General features: G+C 39.7%; 1 protein-coding gene across 1 annotated transcript in view; it reads left to right on the top strand.

Annotated features, from left to right (window-relative positions):
- The first annotated feature begins 10,936 nt into the window (after positions 1 to 10,936).
- Positions 10,937 to 19,582, top strand: part of PPP2CB (protein phosphatase 2 catalytic subunit beta) — a 34,244-nt gene continuing 25,598 nt past the window's right edge. Inside the window, exon 1 of the mRNA XM_063076614.1 lies at positions 10,937 to 11,373. Coding sequence (XP_062932684.1) covers positions 11,272 to 11,373 — 102 coding nt within the window. The 5' untranslated portion in view covers positions 10,937 to 11,271. The remainder of the gene's footprint in view (positions 11,374 to 19,582) is intronic.

Genomic DNA, 19,582 nt, shown 5'->3' with positions numbered 1-19,582 from the left:
CAAATAAATCTTGGACCCTTTTTAATAGGTTTGTTTTTGATATATAGGTATAACAATTCTGAGAACATTTTTTTGTATTGCAGAATTGAGCAAATGAGTAAATGTGTTGATATTTGGGGGAGCCAGAGACTTCACTGTGAAAGAAGAGAATTCAGTGGAGAACTCTCGAAGGCTCGAAGGCTCGGGGATTTAACTAATCTGTGCGTGTGAGGTCATCGCCCGAGGCTAGGTGGGGAAAGAACCACCGGAAAGCTGTGCGGAAACGATCCCTAGAGCCCACTGAGGACTGGGAATAATTAGTGTCCCCACCAGCCAGCGAGAAGAGGCCTTGTAATATAGGGTACATCAGGTAGAGTCCTCAGAAGGGAAACATCTTAGTAGTGGGGTTACAATAGCCCTTCACTAAAGGCTGCTCTGAACCCACCTTAAAAGGCTCAAAAGCAAGCCTTGCCTCCAAAAAATTCAACTCATTCCAAGTAATCACACACTAGAATGAAGATCGGCGCTGCTCAAAAGACCACAACACAATCCAGCAGTCAACAGTGTAAAATTCATAATATCTCTCATCTGATCAAATGCTACTTGGCAGGCAAAAAAGCAGGAAAATACGACCCATGACCACGAAAAAAATAAAAAGAAACAGTGAAGTGATTTAATTATCAAACAAGGATATAAAGTTAGCATTTATAAATATACCACATATGGTCAAGAAGGTAGAGAAAAACAATGTAATCAGGAGACAAATGGAAAACATAAAAAGTGTGCAAATGGTACTTGTATCTGAAATGAAAAACACACTGGATAGGATAAACAGTAGATTAGCCACTGAAGAAGAAAAGATCAGTGAACTTAATATGGCCTTAGAAACTATGGAAAACAAAGCACAGAGAGAAAAAAAATGCCAGAGCATCGGTGACCTGTAAAACAACACCAAGCAGTCTAGGGAAGAGAGGAGGAGGCAGGAACAAAAAAAATGTTTTGAAGAAATATTTAATAGCTGAAAATTTCTGAATTTGATGAAAACCATAAACCCACTGTTCCAAGAAGTTCAATGAACCTTAAGAAAAATAAAGCCACAATGAGATACTATAAAACACTCACTTGAATGTCTAACATTTTAAAAGACTGGCCTATTAAGTGTTGGAAAACATGTAGAGTAATTTGCACTCTCATACATTGCTGATGGGAATGCAGAGTTGTACATTCTGAAAAACTGTTCAGCACTTTCTCAAAACCTTGAACATACAGTTACCATATGACCCAGAAAACCCATTCCTGACACAAGAGAAATGAAAACATATGTTTACATGAAGACTTGTGTTTGAATGTTCACAGCAATTTTATTCATAATAACCGAAAGCTGGAAACAACCCAAGTGTGCATCAATCTATGAATGGATAAACAATTTTTTTTTTTAACCGATCAAGCTTTATTAAAGGAAGAAAATCTGCTGGGCTGCACTCAAAATGGAGGGAGGCCTGGATAAACAATTTGAATTAATTATATGTTTATACAACAGAATACCAGACAGCAATAAAATGGGACAAACTACTGATACACACACAACATGAATGAATCTCAAAAATATTATACCAAGCGAAAGAAGCCAGGCACAAAAGACTTTTATTTCATTGGTATAAAATTCTAGAAAAGGCTAAATTAATGTTAGAAAGCAGACCAGTAGTTGCCAGGAACCAGAGGCTGGAGAAAAGACTGACACAAGGAACAGGAGGGAAGTTTCAGGTTGAGGGAAAGAAATGGTCTACATCAGTACTGAGCGGTGGGTGCATGACTAGTATATATTTGTTAAAGCTCAACAAAATGCACACTTAAAATGGTAAATATTGTGTGTAAATCATACCTCAATAGAGTTTAGTTTTTAAAATAAACTATATTTGATTGAATCTAAGATTCCATTAATTGTAAAGTGGAACCAATTTCAGAATGTTAAAATGAAAAAATGGTCTTTTAGTATGAATGAAATGTGATATATAATTTGAGAAAATGCAAGTGGAAATTAAAACAATAATCCAGATAACTCAAGAGTATTAGAATAAACACCAAAAAGCTTCTTTGTAGTGTCAGGGTAGGGCCCTTCTGTTAATATTATTAACAATAAATAATATGCAGGTGTATGTATACTAAGGGGAATGGGCAATTACTGTGGAAAGGGTCGAGTTTCTACTTGAGATGGTGAAAGTTCTTGAGATGATAGTAGTGATGGGGCACAACATTGTAAATGTACTTAATGCTACTGAATTGTCTGCTTAAAATTGATTAAAATAGTAAATTTTATATTTTACCACAATAATAAAAATCACCAAATAAATTGTATTGCAAAGATATTTTAGTAGAAAATCTACAATAAGTCCTAGATTTCATTTAATTATACATATTACATAATATAAGGTTCATGTAGTTTGGGGGTAGGGGAGTCTTTCTAGACAGACTTAAGCAAAATTATTGACAGGATTGGTGACAGAGAGAGAAGAGGCTGGGAGAGAGCACAGGCGCTGCACAACTTGGCTTCACGTCCCAGGTCCAACTGAGTGATCCCGGGCCCGTCACTCCTCTCCTGCACTGCAGTCACCTCATTTGATTAATCAGGATGACAAAGTGCACCTACTTCATAAGGTTGTTATGAAGAGAATATATGAGGTAATAATCTAAGCACTCAGAATACTGCCTGACACATAATAAGTACTCTAATTATGACATAAAAGTTAAGAACTTTTGTTTGGCAAAACTCTTATAAGCGAATAAAGAATCCAAGTAGGACGGGGTAAGATACTTGAAACACATATATCAGGCAGCCTACAGATCAATAATAAGGAAGTGAAAATCTAATAAAATAATACTCAATTCACATGCAAAAAATACCTAAATGTCCAGAAATGTGAACACTTGCTGACCCTCACTAATCATCAAAACATAATAATTTTTCAGCTATAATTTGGTCAACTTAAAATAAATAGTATCTGGTTGTATTAGGCAGGCTCGTGATTAGATGGAAGTAACAAAAACCCCAAATGTACCTTAAACAAATACTAGTTTTATTTCAAGTCTGGAGACAGGCAGTACGGAGCTGCTGTCCTGGTTCCACATGGCCATCAGGAACCGGGTTCATGTGAGCTTTCTTCTTGGCCATCCTCAACATGTGGCCTTTAACCACATCCTTTTTTTCTAGCAGCCTCCACGGCTATTCCATCCCCAGCGATGAGTTCCAGGCAGGGGCACTTCGAGTTTACTCCCTTCAACAAGCCTTCCTTTAGAGCTGCATTCAGCACTTCTCCTTCCAGCTCTTGGCCAGAATTATACCCCAGGGCTACTCCTAGGTGATTTTCAAGCTGGGCCTTTTTCACTCCACACAGAATTATTAATAACAAAGAAATGTACGGTGGATATTGGTTAGACTAGTAGCAATTTCTGCTATACCAGTGTTAGCTAGTATAAAATACATGGTATCAAGATCATAATGAAAGCATAAATATACCTTTTAAAGGAGAGAGATGAAGCAAATATTGAGACCTTTCTTACTGGTGGGCTAATCCTAAATATTCAAAACAATCCATGTAGTCATGCTGCCCGTTCACCTTCATTCCAATAGTCCCCTGCTACTTTCCTCAAATTCACTCAACAAATATTTACTGAGCACCTCCTCTCTAAGTGGCTAGTACTGTGTGCTTTTGGTATTACAAATGCAGTACACACATGGATCTTGTAATCAAGAAATTTATTGTCTAATAGGAAGAGAAGAAATGTGTACAAATAACCAATATGAGATAGAAACCGTGCCGTCTGAAAAAGGGACTGATTTAATAGCATGAAATTTTAAAGTGAGTTCCTTTTGGTATCAGAGTAAGAGAAAGGGCTTCGTGGAAAAGATAGACCTGACGCTTGTTCTTGAAGACTGGGGAAGGTTTATACCAGCGTGGAGGAAAGGATTTCATGGGGAAGTAAAGCAGGAATAAAGGCAGGGAGCCAAGAAGTGCAGGGCAAGTGAGAGAGCAGTGACTGAGTACCATGGATTAAAGCATTTTCCAAAAGGGTTGAAGCTTTTGCTCCAGTGTTATTTTTGAAAGTACCCCAGGTTTTAGAGGAGAGATTGGAACCACCTTGGCTGTGGCTGAGAAATCAGCACCTAAGCTGTGTGTTATTCTTTAGAAAACCGTAGGCCTCGGGAGACTACAAAAAATTCTATAAGGGATAAAGAAAAGCGTCAACGTGAATGTACCAATTTTTAAATATTCACAGCATAGGACTTCCACTTCCAGTGTTATGAAAGTCCAGGAGCCCCGAGGAAACTGCCTGCTCCAAAACTACTTGACATGGGATAGGTAGGACACATTTTTTGAGGTTTTATTAGTCTCATAAAGGGAGAACAGGTCTCCATACATTCCCCCAAAATAGGCAAAAAGCATGAACTTAGCCCAGAATGGGTAATCACTGGGGCTGGAGTGGAAAGGATCTGGGACTTAAGCCATCTGAAGATTTGAAAAGAAACTGGAAGGTTGGGACAGAATAGCTGGGAACGAAAGCCAGGAAGCCAAAAGCATGGCCCAGGTAGCCAGGAGGACACACCAGCCAGGAGCTACCTGCACCAGCTGAACTCCAGAAGGTGGGAAATTGCTCTGAGACTGGACTCTGAATGCAACACTGGTAGAGGGACACTGAACCCTGAAACTGCAATGAGGTGGGAGAACTGACACTCTCATTCTGAGCCAGAACTCTGGCTGAGGTGGTATTGGATTAGGGATATTTCTCGGCTACCAGAGAGAAAGAAGCAAACTTTTTTGGGGGGGGTGGGCAAGGCAGGAGGGGATCAAACCCTGGACCTTGGTGTTATCAGCACCAGGCTCTAAACAACTTAACCAGTGGAGAAGCAAATTTTCTAGAGGAAAGGATTCCCTAGGTGGGCCCATGGGACTCCCACAAAATCTGTTCAAGCTGTGAACCCACATGCACTAGAAGGTAAGACACTACGAGCAAGAAGCAGCAGAAACAAGAAAAACATCTTTAGTCACTTAGAAACTGGAAATGTTAGAATTGTCAGATACACAGGATAGCATAGCTAGGCATGAAATCTTCAAAGATGTGAAGGACTCCACTTCCATAGTACTGTTCTGAGGAATTTGAACAAACCCTCCTGCTGAGGTCAAAGACAAAGACAAAATGATAAACACAGCATCTTCTCTAATTCCTTTATCTTCAAATAGTTCCATCTCCAATATGATAAAATTTAAAAGATTTTTTTAGAACCACATTTTTGGGCAGAAGTGTGAGGAGAGGGGACAAGTATTATGATCTTTTTAAAATTTTTTTTATTAATGAGTTATTTGTTTATTTATTTATTTATTTTTATTTTTATTTTTTTCTTTAATTTTATTTTGTCGACATACAATGTGGTTGATTACTGTGGCCCATTACCGAAACCTCCCTCCCTCCTGCCTCTCCCCACTCCCACCCGACAATGTCCTTTCTGTTTGCTTGTCGTATCAACTTCAAGGAATTGTAGTTGTTATGTCTTCTTCCCTCCCCCCCCCCCGGTTTTTTTTTTTTTTTTTTTGTGTGTGTGTGTGTGTGTGTGAATTATATATTAATTTTTAGCTCCCACCAATAAGTGAGAATATGTGGTATTTCTCTTTCTGTGCCTGACTCGTTTCACTTAATATAATTCTCTCAAGGTCCATCCATGTTGTTGCAAATGGCAGTATTTCATTTGTTTTTATAGCAGAGTAGTATTCCATTGTGTAGATGTACCACATTTTCCATATCCACTCATCTGATGATGGACATTTGGGCTGGTTCCAACTCTTGGCTATTGTAAAGAGTGCCGCGATGAACATTGGGGAACAGGTATACCTTCGACTTGATGATTTCCATTCCTCTGGGTATAATCCCAGCAGTGGGATAGCTGGGTCATATGGCAGATCTATCTGCAATTGTTTGAGGAACCTCCATACCATTTTCCATAGAGGCTGCACCATTTTGCATTCCCACTAACATTGTATGAGAGTTCTTTTTCCTCCGCAACCTCGCCAGCATTTATCATTCAGAGTCTTTTGGATTTTAGCCATCCTAACTGGGGTTAGATGGTATCTCAGTGTGGTTTTGATTTGCATTTCCCGATGCTGAGTGATGTTGAGCATTTTTTCACGTCTGTTGGCCATTTGTATATCTTCCTTAGAGAAATGCCTACTTAGCTCTTTTGCCCATTTTTTAATTGGGTTGCTTGTTTTTTTCTTGTAAAGTTGTTTGAGTTCCTTGTATATTCTGGATATTAATCCTTTGTCAGATGTATATTTTACAAATATTTTCTCCCAATCTGTTGGTTGTCTTTTAACTCTGTTAATTGTTTCTTTTGCTGTGCAGAAGCTTTTTAGTTTGATATAATCCCATTTGTTTATTTTTCCTTTGGTTGCCCGTGCTTTTGGGGTCGCATTCATGAAGTCTGTGCCCAGTCCTATTTCCTGAAGTGTCTCTCCTATGTTTTCTTTTAAAAGTTTTATTGTTTCAGGGTGTATATTTAATTCTTTAATCCATTTTGAGTTGATTTTAGTGTATGGTGAAAGGTATGGGTCTAGTTTCATTCTCCTGCATATTGATATACAGTTCTCCCAGCACCATTTGCTAAAGAGGCAGTCTCTTCCCCAGTGAATAGGCTTGGTGCATTTGTCAAAGATCAGATGGCTGTAGGTGTGTGGATTGATTTCTGGATTCTCTATTCTATTCCATTGATCAGTGTGTCTGTTTTTATGCCAGTACCATATTGTTTTGGTTATTATAGCTTTGGAGTACAGTTTAAAGTCAGGTAGTGCTATGCCTCCAGCTTAATTTTTTTTTGCTCAGCATTGCTTTGGCTATGTGTGGTCTTTTGTTATTCCATATAAATGTCTGGATAGTTCTTTCCATTTCTGAGAAAAATGTCTTTGGAATTTTGATGGGGATTGCATTGAATTTGTATATCACTTTGGGTAGTATGGACATTTTCACTATGTTGTTTCTTCCAATCCAAGAGCATGGGATATCCTTCCATCTTCTTGTATCCTCTCTAATTTCCCTCAGCAGTGGTTTGTAGTTCTTATTATAGAGATTTTTCACATCCTTGGTTAACTCAATTCCTAAGTATTTTATTTTTTTGGTGGCTATTGTAAATGGGCAGGCTTTCTTGATTTCTCGTTCTGCATGTTCACTATTGGAGAAAAGAAATGCTACTGATTTTTGTGTGTTGATTTTGTATACTGTAATCAAGCAGGAAATCAAAAAATTTATTGAAACTAATGAAAATAATGATACATCATACCAAAACCTGTGGGATACTGCAAAAGCAGTATTAAGGGGGAAATTTATTGCATTAAATGCTCACCTCAGAAGAATGGAAAGATGGCAAGTGAACAACCTAACACTTCACCTTAAAGATCTAGAAAAACAAGAACAATCCAAACCTAAAGTTAGCAGACGGAAAGAAATCATTAAGATCAGAGCAGAACTAATGAAATTGAAACCCAAAAAAATAATACAAAAGATCAATGAATCAAAAAGTTGGTTTTTTGAAAAGATAAATAAAATTGACAAACCATTAGCATGGCTAACAAAAAAAAGAAGAGAGAAGACTCAAATAACAAAAATTAGAAATGAAAAAGGTGATATTACAACTGATTCATCTGAAATACAAGGAATCATTCAAGACTACTATAAACAACTATACGCCAAGAAGTTTGAAAATCTGGAGGAAATGGATAAATTTCTGGACACACACAAGCTCCCAAAACTGAGCCATGAAGATGTAGAAAATTTGAACAGACCAATAACAATAAAGGAGATTGAAGCTGTTATCAGAAAGCTCCCAACAAAGAAAAGCCCAGGACCAGATGGATTCACAGCAGAATTTTACCAAACATTCAAAGAGGAATTGACACCGATTCTTTACAAACTATTCCAAAAGATTGAAACAGACGCAAATCTCCCAAACTCATTCTATGAAGCAAACATCACCCTGATACCAAAACCAGGTAAAGATATAACCAAAAAAGAAAACTACAGGCCAATATCCTTGGTGAATATAGATGCAAAAATCCTCACTAAAATCCTAGCAAACAGAATACAACAACACATACGTAAAATTATTCATCACGATCAAGTGGGATTCATCCCAGGGATGCAAGGTTGGTTCAACATATGCAAATCAATAAATGTGATACACCATATTAATAAAGTCATACACAAGGACCATATGATCATCTCTATAGATGCTGAAAAAGCATTTGATAAAATTCAGCACTCATTCATGACAAAGACCCTCTATAAGTTAGGTATAGAGGGAAAGTATCTCAACATAATTAAAGCCATATATGATAAACCCACTGCCAATATCATCCTGAACGGGGAAAAGCTGAAAGCTTTTCCTTTAAGAACAGGAACTAGACAAGGATGCCCACTCTCACCACTCCTATTCAACATAGTGCTGGAAGTACTAGCCAGAGCAATCAGAGAAGAGAAGGAAATAAAGGGCATCCAGATTGGAAAAGATGAAGTCAAACTGTCCCTATTTGCAGATGACATGATCCTATATAGTGAATAGCCTAAAGCCTCTACAAAAAAAACTATGATCTTTTTATTAATCATGATTTGTAGTTTTTAAATTCAAAGAAAGTATTGCCAATTTGACTTTGTCTATTTTAATTTTAATTTTAAAATCATTATCAGTAGGGATTCTGATGCAAAATACCCTGTACCAATTTCAATAATACCATATTCACATCCCAATTATCAGAAGGCATTTGAACTAGAAATTAAAATATTTCTTTAATATTTTGAGGATTATGATGGTCTAGAAGAATCTTTTTTAGACCAATACAATGTATAATCTCAACGTAGCATATAACTCTCTAGATACATTCCAAGACATAAATGATTCAAATTCCATATTTTAAATGGTATAATACATCAAGAACTATATCAATGTATATATTCTAGAAGAGCCTGGTCAACTGTGTAGGAACAAAATTCAACATGTACTTTTAAAGCAAAGGATCTGCTGAAGTCAACAATTTTAAAATTCTTTGACCAAAAGGAGAGAGGTAAACAGTAAAAATGAGAACATTTCTGGTAAACAAATTTAGAACTACCTACAAACTTGCTATTAAGTGCAGTTTTGCCTGACCAGTAATTAGGAAGGATTGTAGATGGATGGTTGTGTTCTGCAGAAAAACGCACGCGCACACACGAAAGAAGCAAAGAGCAAAGAAAGAAGTTTAAGAATTATAGTGGGTTTTTTTAAATTTCCCCCCCTAAACTTACTTTCTTTGCAGGGGGGAGTGCAGCTGACCAGTACAAGGACCAAACCCCGGACCTTGGTGTTATCAGCTCTAATCAACTGAGCTAACCAGCCAGCCCTTTACAGTTTTTACTTTTAATCAAGAGGCCTTCACAACCAAAATCACAAAAACTGATATTGCCATCGCCAAGCCCCCTGGCTGGTCTGCCATCCTACGGGGGCTTCTGCTTCAAGGTCCTCACTGTCTTACCACCATCCATCGTTCCCATTTCTCCCCAGAGTGTATTTGCTGTTGTCAGTCCATCTTCTCTAGGAACTCTGAAAATATTCCCATTCTCACTTCCACTCCAAGCTTTCCACGTTTAGCTGAAATTCATGTCCTTTGAACCTTCACAGACCAACCTCCTCAGAGTGCAATGTCCACGGCAATGCTGCTGGTCCCCTTCTCTCAGGTATTGCTTCGTCCCCTTTCCATGTTTCGTTCCATGGGTTTGCTACCATTTACAAGTTGCTTGCGAGCAGGAGCTCTTCCAGCCGTATCCCATATGACCTATTGCTGTTGCTAGGAGTGTTTATAGCTTTCCAGACAGGGGACGGTCTTTCACACACTTGTCCTCTGGCACACACACACAAACACACACACACACACACACACACACACACACACACACACACACACACACACACACACACACACACACATTCCTTACAGCTTCTTTCCTCTTCCCCAGGCTACTTCGAGGTTTTGCCTGAGAAGACGTTTCCAACTTCGGTTCAAATGCCACCTTTCTAACGCTTTCTGCAACTGCTCCCTGGGTGGGATAAGGAAACAAACATGTTGCTCCCACGCCGTCCTATTGAACAGGCACTTTTAAAACGTAACCTTCTCAACCTGAAAAGGTGGGCCTTAGTGGTTGTGACACATGGAGAGTCAGGCTGGTGACTGTCGGAGGACACAGCTGGAAGTGGGCAGCGCCAACACGACAGCCCCGGCTCTCTCATGCAGAACGTCGCCTCCCACTTGGGCTCCGCCCAGCAGCACGTGCCTCTAGCAGACGAAGTGTGGCCGTTTAGCACGTGCTCGGACAGGTGTCTGGCAGCGAGCAGCTGCTCCACGGCTGTTGAACGAACGAGTCACTACAACTCACTCAAACAGGGTCATGAACACTGGAGCTAGAAGGGACACAGATTCTCATACGGAATAATCGCTTCATCCTTCTGATGCTGAAAGGGAGGATTCGAGATGTTAGGAGATACATAGCTAGAGACGAGGCCAGAAACGCGCATCTACTCAATAAATACTGGAAACCTGCTATGGGAGAGGGCCAGGCTCTGGGGAGACAAGGTTGTTCAGGGAAAGCCCAACTTCCAATTCCCTGCCCAGACCGCTGAAAAAGCACTGCAGGAGGCTAAGGCGAGGACAACGTTCCCAGAGAACAGCGCACAAAGGAAGAATCAGGGGCACTTGGTCTGGGGCAGGGCGGGAAAGGAGGACAGAGAAGGAACCGAGACAGGAGGCGCGCCCGCGGCCCCCTCGGGCCGTTTCTCCGCCGAGCCACGCGGGGGCGCTGCTTTGCTCCTCGCGCGCCTTGCCCCGGCGGCGCCACCTGCTCGCCTTTTCCCGGCGGAAATGCCCGGGCGATGACGGAAGCCCGGAGGGAGGGGAGAGAAAGAGCGAGAGAGGCCGGCGGGCGGGAGGCTGCGGCGGGCAGCCATTGTCCGGCGGGAGCTGCGCCGAGGACCCGCGCCGCGCTCCCCTCACCTCTCTGCTCCCTTCACCGGCTCCCGGGGCGCACGGCCGGGCGGGGAAGGGCGGGCGGGAGTCTCCGCGAGTCCGCGCGGCCGAAGCCGCCCGCTGGCCTTGGGCGCGGGGCCGGCCTCCGCGGCTCCTTCCTCTCCCGCCGGGAGCTGGCGGCGGCGGCGGCGGGAGCGGGAAGCGGCGCCCGGGGCCGGGGCGGGGGGAGGGCGGCGGCGGGAGAGGGGAGCGGGCGGCCATGGACGACAAGGCGTTCACCAAGGAGCTGGACCAGTGGGTGGAGCAGCTGAACGACTGCAAACAGCTGAACGAGAACCAAGTGCGGACACTGTGCGAAAAGGTACGAGCGAGCGGCGGAGACGCGGGAGCGCCGGGCCGGGCGGGGCGTGCGGCGCCCTCGTCCTCTCCCGCGCCCCCGTCCCGCTCGTCCACACCCCCACGCCCCCGGCCGAGGAATCCCGTGTACCTGGGCGGGAAAACCGTGGCCCTGGGGACCCGCGCCCGGAGTTTGACCGGGGTCGCCTGCACTCTTCCCGGAGGTTCATGTCACTCCGGCGTTTCATATGGGGACTGGCAACAGCGGCTCTTTAGGATGCCCGAAAATTAGTCTAATCAGTCCCTGCTTTGAAAACGCGTCGAAAACTAACCTGGACAGTGTTAGCACTAATTAAATTGCTGATACGTGTGTGGCTTCTCCCGGGTGAGCGGGGCCCTTCAGAAGCCCCGGACTCGCCGTGCGGCGAGCATCCGTGGGGAGCTGCGCCCGGGGCGGCTGGTCTTTAAGGTGCAGGTTGACGGTGCTGGGAACAGGTGCCGGCGACGGGGCTTCGCGGTGACTGGGTCTTGGGGAGGATTCGCTTTTCAGAAACGAGACAGTGTTTCCTTGAAACGAGAAATGGGGTGTTTTCGAGCTGGAATAGCACTTTTCAGAAAGTTATTTCCGTTTTTATTGTATGTCAAGTTTTATTCTTTTCCAAAGAGTGATAAAGCCTGCAGATGGTTAGTTGTGGAAGTCATTCTTGATGGTGTGGATTTAGCTTTCTGAGTTCTGTATCCACTGTTTTCTGAACCACTGGAATTATTCAGATCTCGCCATCGTATTTATAGAGTTTTTCTTGTTCGTCTTTTGTAATATGGACTAAGTAATTTTTATGTTAAAAATTCCCGTTTGAAGTCCGTGAAGGAGGTTACTTAATTTAAGCCATAATCTATAAAATTTTAATCATATGTTTCGAAGTCAGGATGCCCCAGAAATGCACTGGAGAAGGAAAGGTTTTGCTAGTCTTATTAATAGGACACTCTTAAAATTGTGCGACTTCAGGATGGAGAAGTAATAGCTAGTGTTAAGTTAACATAGTGTTTTTAATAAGGAATGTTGCCCAGGGCCTTTATATATTAGATAAGAATTTATTAACACAAGAGAATTTATTTCTGTAAATAGAACTGCCAAGCAAATGGCATTTTTGTCCTTTTGAAATAAACTGTTTACCTGTAGCTTCAGTGGACATTCATTTTCTTGTGTGGTAACTTATAATTTCATGAGTCTTAAAATTTGCACTTTAAATATCTTATTCTCGTGTCAAGTGCAATGTCCAGTTTTGAAATTAGCTGAGTCAGTTAACCTCGCTAGGAGCATTAGACACTGACTTGAAGTTATGGACAAAGTGGTAGTTCAGTGAGTTTTTCCTTTTGACTTTCAAATAATTTTAAGATGTATTCTTAGGGAAGAATATTGTACCACTACTTTGAAATAATCACATCACACTTGAATCTTAGAATCGCTTGAAGGAGCTTTCTGTATTTGTCAAGAGAGATTTTTACTTTAGCTCCTAAAGAAATCGGACTACCAATTCATAGCACCTTATAAGTATATTTAAGCTTATATTTTGTACTTGTATCTTACCTGTTTTTTTCTTTGAATATTCGTACATATCCGCAGAACATGAATGTGTAAGTGAAGATCCCCAACCGTTTATCTTTGTCCTCTACCCGCTCTGATGGAGTTGCCAGTGGGATAGAGAGCTACAATAGTATTCCTTTCTCAGTTCTTTTGAGCCATGCTTAGTTTTGCAGCCCTCTTCTAGGAACTACGGCATATCTTTGTGGTATATGTATGTGCTGTGTTCTAACCTTAGTTCCTAATTCCATTTTATATCCCTACTCCTGTCCTCCTTGTTCATGACAAGTGTAGTGTTCAGTCTGTCCGAATTCAAATCCTGCTCGGCAGCTTGCTGGCTGCCAGTATCTGCACCTCTGATTCCTTATCTGTGAGACAGGGATAATATTTCCTGATGTCCTGGGTAAGATACTACCCATCTAAATAAGCACTAGGTGAATGTAAAATAAAGGCTAAAATTTTCATCTTGTTTCAAATGTCACCCCATTTTCTTTTGGAAAGACATGCAGAATAAATAGATGTGTTGATATGACTTCTCTCTGTAAAACCTTCAGAGGAGGTTTTACCATATATATAGTGGCTACAGAACCCTGAAAAATAGTGGTCCCTGTTATCTGAAGCACAAAGTACTGGGGTTAGTAGCAGTTTTGTGAAAAAACTTTACCCCTAACTTGGTCTATTTAATACTTGTCCTGTCCTTCTAGGGTAGGAATGGCAGGCATATAGAAAGAATGTAAGAGAAAAATAAAAGTCAAATCTAGTTATATAAATCATCTTTTTTAAAAATTCCTTGTTGCTAGATTTTAGTTTAACTTTTTTTAATAACATGATTTTTTGTATTGTATTAGAATTACTACTGTACTCATTTCTGTCACTTATTAAGGGATACCTGAAACTAGGTAATCTATAAAGAAACAAAGTTTATTGCTTACAGTTTTGGAGCTGAGAAGTCCACAGTCCGGGGAAGACATGTAGTGAGGTCTTTCTGCTGGGTGAGAACTCTCTATAGAGTCCCATGGAGACCAGGGTATCAAATGGCCTGAGCAAGAGCTCTAACCTTCTCACTCACTCTCCCTATCAAGCCATCAGAACCATGCTCATTACTCGATAAATGGATCAATCCACTCATGAGGGCACAGTCCTCACAATCTAATCACCTACCTAAAGGCCCCACCTTTCAAATACCATAATCAGATTTCCCACCCTTTTAGCACTATTACAGTGGAGGTCAAGCTTCAGTGAGTTTTGGGGGGGACATTAAAGCCACAGCATTCCACCCCTGGCCCCTCAAAACTCATGTCCTTTTCACATACAAATACATTATTCATTGCATCCCCTTAGCCCCAGTCTTAATTCATCTCAGCACCTACTCGAAAAGTCCTATGTCTCATCTGTGAAATTAAAACAAGTTATCTGTTGACTTCCAAGATACTATGGTGGGACAAGCATTGGGTGACAGGTCCTAAGCATGTCCAAAACCCAGCAGAGCAGACATCAAATTTCAAAGCCGGAGAATAATTTGTATTAGTCCATTTCTGTTGCTTGTAAAAGAATACTTGAAACTGGGTGATTTATAAACAAAGAAAATGTATTTCTCACAGTTTGGAGGCTGGGAAGCCCAAGGCCCAGGGAACATATCCAGTGAGGGACTTCTGCTGGTTGGGAACTCTACAGGGTCCCATAGAGACCAGGGTATCACATGCCAACAATGGCCTGCGCAAGAGAGCTTATCTTCTTAGTCACTGTCCATATAAAGCCATCAGAACCACGTCCATGATAACTCATTACTTCCTGAATGGATTAGTCTTCACAAGAACACTGTCCTTATGATCCAGTCACCTCTCAAAGGCCCCACTTTTCATATGCCATAATTGGATTTCCCACCCTCTTAACACTGTTAACAATGGAGATCAAGTTTCCAATACATGAGCTCTGGGGGGACACATTTGACTCATAGCAACTACTGTAGAAAGTTACATTATTCTAGTATGGAGGTGGTTTCTCCCTTAAAATTAAATTCCTGTTCTCATTCAGATTGCCTAAAACTGAAGGAGTCAGCTGAAGTTGGGACCAAAGTGGTACTAGTAATGGCCCTATTTTGAGGTAGTGGCAGAAATAAAATTCATCCTCGTGCCAGTGGACAAATGACTATGAATGGTATGGTGTGTCTGGCTTCCAAGGTTAATTTCTGTCCAGTGAAAAATATCATAAAATAGTAAGACATATCTTCTCAGAAGAGTAGCTCTTAACAGTAACTTAAGTTAGCAATCCAGCTTTTGAAGCTAATTGTGAATTTGAGTCCTCTTATGTGTGCAGAGAAATTGCTTCTGTGATTCATTCCTGCAACAGCAGCAGTATGCCCAGTAATTTTAAAAGATAGTGCACCTAAAAAAGCCAGGCTGGTGCTTTTAGGGACATTCCGTGACTAGAACTATATTTAACTTTCTCGGAAAGAGTAAAAATATTAGACTCTTTGACCTGGTAAACTTTATTTTATAACTGAAGAAACTTCATGATGATACTGTACATGGGGAGGGATATTTAGCCAATGTGTGTGCTAGCAGATCTTTATTCTGGTGATTATAAAGTGCCTACTAAATTTTGAAGCTTGTATAGGAATATAAATGTGTAAATTTTTTATTGAACTAATGAATATGTTTGTAGTTCCTAGCTTCAGCCCTGAACTAAGCAGAAATATCTTTAGGATATTACTTATTTCATTCTTAATTTGAAATAACATGCTTAAATTCCTGAATGCCCAAAACCATCTTAATGAAGATTAGATCCTGGTAAAAATGAGTGATTTTTGAATCAAGAAAAATTCTTTATATTACTCTCTGTGATAGATTGCAGTTAAAAAAAAAAAAAAATAGTGGCATTAACGACCAAAAAGCCTAACTGGTATTTCCATTTTTACTTTCCCTTGAGAAAGGATTAGTGTCAGATTTGGTGGTCCATTGATAAAGTCTAAAATGAATTGATATAGAAAATAGCCCCTTTCTGACTATAACAAAAATGATACAGTTACAGTGGAATATGAGGTTAAGACCCCATTCTGACTGCACAAATCAGTTTTCCTTGTTTTTATCTAAGCCAGCCTCTCTTAACAAACAGGTAAAGAGACTAAACCGAACTAGACTAGCATGAACTATTGCCCATGACTAGAAAGTAGACTTTGTTAAATCTAGTCATCATTTCTCAGCTTTACATAGAATATGTAAATGCATATACCAAGGCAAATAAAATGAAGATATTTTTATTATAAAATTTATTTTTATTGAGTAGTTTTATTTGCGGTGAGTGCCTTTTATTCTAATTTGAAGATCTTTTAGAAATTTTAACTTTTCTTCAGGACAAATGCTTTGAAAAGTGTTAGTGAATGAAGTCTTCCTTTGGTGAAAGGAAACCAAAATGACAGAAATAAAAGATTTGAATTAATAATGCCCAATGTATTTTCCTAAATTCTGTTTTCTCAATTCAGTATTTCCTAAGAAGAATGGTATTAAAATCACGGATATAAGCTATTAATATGTATGAGGAATTTGGGTCTGTATTAAATAAGAATTTTTAATTGTTTTGACCTGATTTCCTTGTAAATTCTCCTTCAAGTAAATGTAGTGAAATGGAAACCTAATCTAGGCTGTTTGAAGTAGATTAAACAACATGCATGAAGACATCTTTTCTTCCATGCTATTCCTTTTGTTAATTACTAAATTCCCTATGTTTCTTACATTAGCCCCGGGAAGGAGGGCTGTACACTACAGATTCAGTTTCCTTTCTGGGGAATGGGAGAGCGCAAGCTTAGACTTGGTTTTCCTGTTGTGTCCTCTGTAATCTGGGACAGTTTATCATCCTTTGTAAACTTCCTTTGACTCATACTTTTGTGATCAAAAGAATTAGACAATCCTGAGGTGCAGCCTGAGATTACTGTCTTGTGCTATAATAGCACTATAATATACTACAGCAAAAATATGCAAAACTATTAAAAATCTATCAAATGAATATTTTATACAAAGACAATTGTTTTATTTTGAGAGCAGGGTAGGGAGGTGAAATTAAGTGTCCTCATTCAGTCTTAGAAGAAACTTTATTTGAACTGACTTTTAGCATAGAATTGGGTTTGTTGTTTTTTTTTTAATGTACAAGATATAGTGTGTAGACTATAGTTTAATTTTGCTCTAATTCCCATTTTATAGAGAGGAAATAATTGTATAAAGTTTCATCTTCCTTTGAAGGATTTTCACATTATGTTTATGTCCTACATAAGGAGTACTTAGAATTAGTTTAATGCAGGCTTGCCTTGGCTTTAGTAGCAGAAGAGGCACTTGTTTCTGTGGGAAGTGAGAAAGAAAAGAGAGGATTGGTTGAGAAAAAAATGCAGCTACTGTATTTTTACCTCATACAGTCAACAAATTTTAGTTGTGTTTCTCTATGTCCAATCCTGTTCAAAATGTTGGCGATTCAGCTGTGAACAGAAGAGGGGACATGATAAACAGATGTAATAGAATGTCAGGCAGTGATTCTTGCTAGGAAGAAAAAGCAGCAGATGGGGAGAGTGATGGGCTGGAGGCTCTTTTAATAGGGTGGTCAGGAAAGCCTTCCACAGTCTTCATAATGTGGTTCACTTTTGTAATCAGAAAGGATTTTGGGGGGTTAGAGGGAACACTTCCCAAGACTGTCTCACTTCTGACACCAATTGCAAGTTCAGTGGTTTCCCAAAATCACTCTTTGCTTTAATAATTCACAGGAAGGACTCACAGAATTCACTAAAAGCTGTTATACTCACAATTATGGTTTATTACAGGGAAAGAATACAGATTAGAATGAGTTTCAGGGAGAGGCTGGTATCCTTAGTCTCCAGTTCTTCCAGAGGCAGAAATGATACCAGTTCACCCAAAGCCCCCATCATAAATCACATGGGTTAGACTGTCTGCTAGTCAAAGCCCTCAGGCAGAGATGCTCTTTACCAAGCAGGACGTGCCACAGGCAAATGCCAGACCTCTCTTTGGGTGAGATTAATTCTGAAACACAGTTTTTTATTCAGTAACAATTTATAGATGACAAGAGCTTTAATAATAAATAAAAGTAATACCAAAATAGATGAAGAAAACATTTATCAGAATCATAGACTGGGTGCAATATGAGGTTTTTACCTAATGGAGTTGGCATTTTTTTGTTATAAGTTTGTATTTTGTTTTTTCTTGATTCTGTAAATTCTTTGAAGATTAAGAAGGTTAGCCATTTTAAAATTTTAAAAATATTCTTTCCCAGGTTTTTTTGTAATGTTTACTATAAAAGTTTTAGCATTTTTATATAGTCATATTGTTCATCTTTTCCTTAAACTTTAACTGTACATAAGAATCCCTTGGAAAGAAAACAAGAAATTCAGTCTCCTTTACTCCATCCCAGGGACTGATTGACTATGTCTTGGGCAGATACAAGAACCTGCATTTTTTTTAAAGAACTTCACAGGTATTCTGATGTCGAAATTCCAGTTAGCAATTTGAGAAATGCTACTTTATGATACATGCTAAGGTTCTGATAAATTTACCCATATTTTACGTCATTATTTTGGGGGTGATCTTTTTTAAAAAATTAAAATATTTATTTGTAAAAAAAAAAAAAAAAACTTGTCAAGAGTGGTAGGAACAGTGCTTGCCTTCCTTATTGTTAATGTATTAAGATGGAGCAGGCATCTTCTCTCTGGATAGGTAAATTGCCGTATTCATCTCTTTTTTTCTTTTTAGGCAATGTGTAAATCTTGCTTCAGCCATATTCATATCTAAGTTGGGATCAGCTTCCAACATGTTCTCTTTTCTTTTTTTTCTAATGTCATGAAATATCTCTGAGAATTCCTTTAATGAGATTCTTGCCAGCACTTTCTCTGGTTCCTTATTTATGTCAGTAAGCTTGCTTTTTTATTTGTCACTAAGTTTATTTGTGTTGCTATATTCCTGGCTGCATATCTAGAGTCTCCAGCAGCAGCATTGTCAGCATTCCCATAGTCAGCTGTTCTGTGCACTTCTGATTTGAATGTCATTACCAGCATTGTCTCTCCTCTGCGTGTTATTGTTGGCCACATCCCTCTTTTGAGTATCCTGTTTTTGTAAAATGTCATGAGTTTTGCTGTCTGTGTGTAAACTTAACAGGTGTGCAGTGACCAATCACCGACTTTGAAAGAAGTGACATGATTGGTCATTGATCTTGATGCACACCTGTTGTTTATGTAATGATTGGTAGAGTAGCAGCAAAATTTTTACTTTATGTAATTTCTCACAGTTAATTTACTGTGGTAACTGAAATTTAAACCATGTTGTTGGGGGCCTGATATTTAATTAACCATGGTAAGTGAAATTCATGAATATAAGAACTATGTAAAGTGATAACTGCTTATATTAAAGAGAAATGATTGAGTAGAATTCAAATTCACTAGATAATTTTGTTCTAACTCCACTGGTCTGCAACATTATTGAGATATAATTCACATACTACAAAAGTCACCTTTTTAAAGTGTACAGTTCACTAGTTTTTAGTGAACTCATAAAGTTTTGCAGCCATCACCACTGTCTAGTTCCAGAACATTTCAATCACCCCAAAAAAGAAACTCCATACCCAATAGCAGTCACTCCTCATTCTCTCCTCTCCCTAGCCC

Source organism: Cynocephalus volans, chromosome 13 (genome assembly GCF_027409185.1).
Source record: "Cynocephalus volans isolate mCynVol1 chromosome 13, mCynVol1.pri, whole genome shotgun sequence".
NCBI lineage: Eukaryota > Metazoa > Chordata > Mammalia > Dermoptera > Cynocephalidae > Cynocephalus > Cynocephalus volans.
The sequence above is the reverse complement of the archived record's forward strand: the minus strand, read 5'-3'. Positions and strand labels throughout refer to the sequence as shown.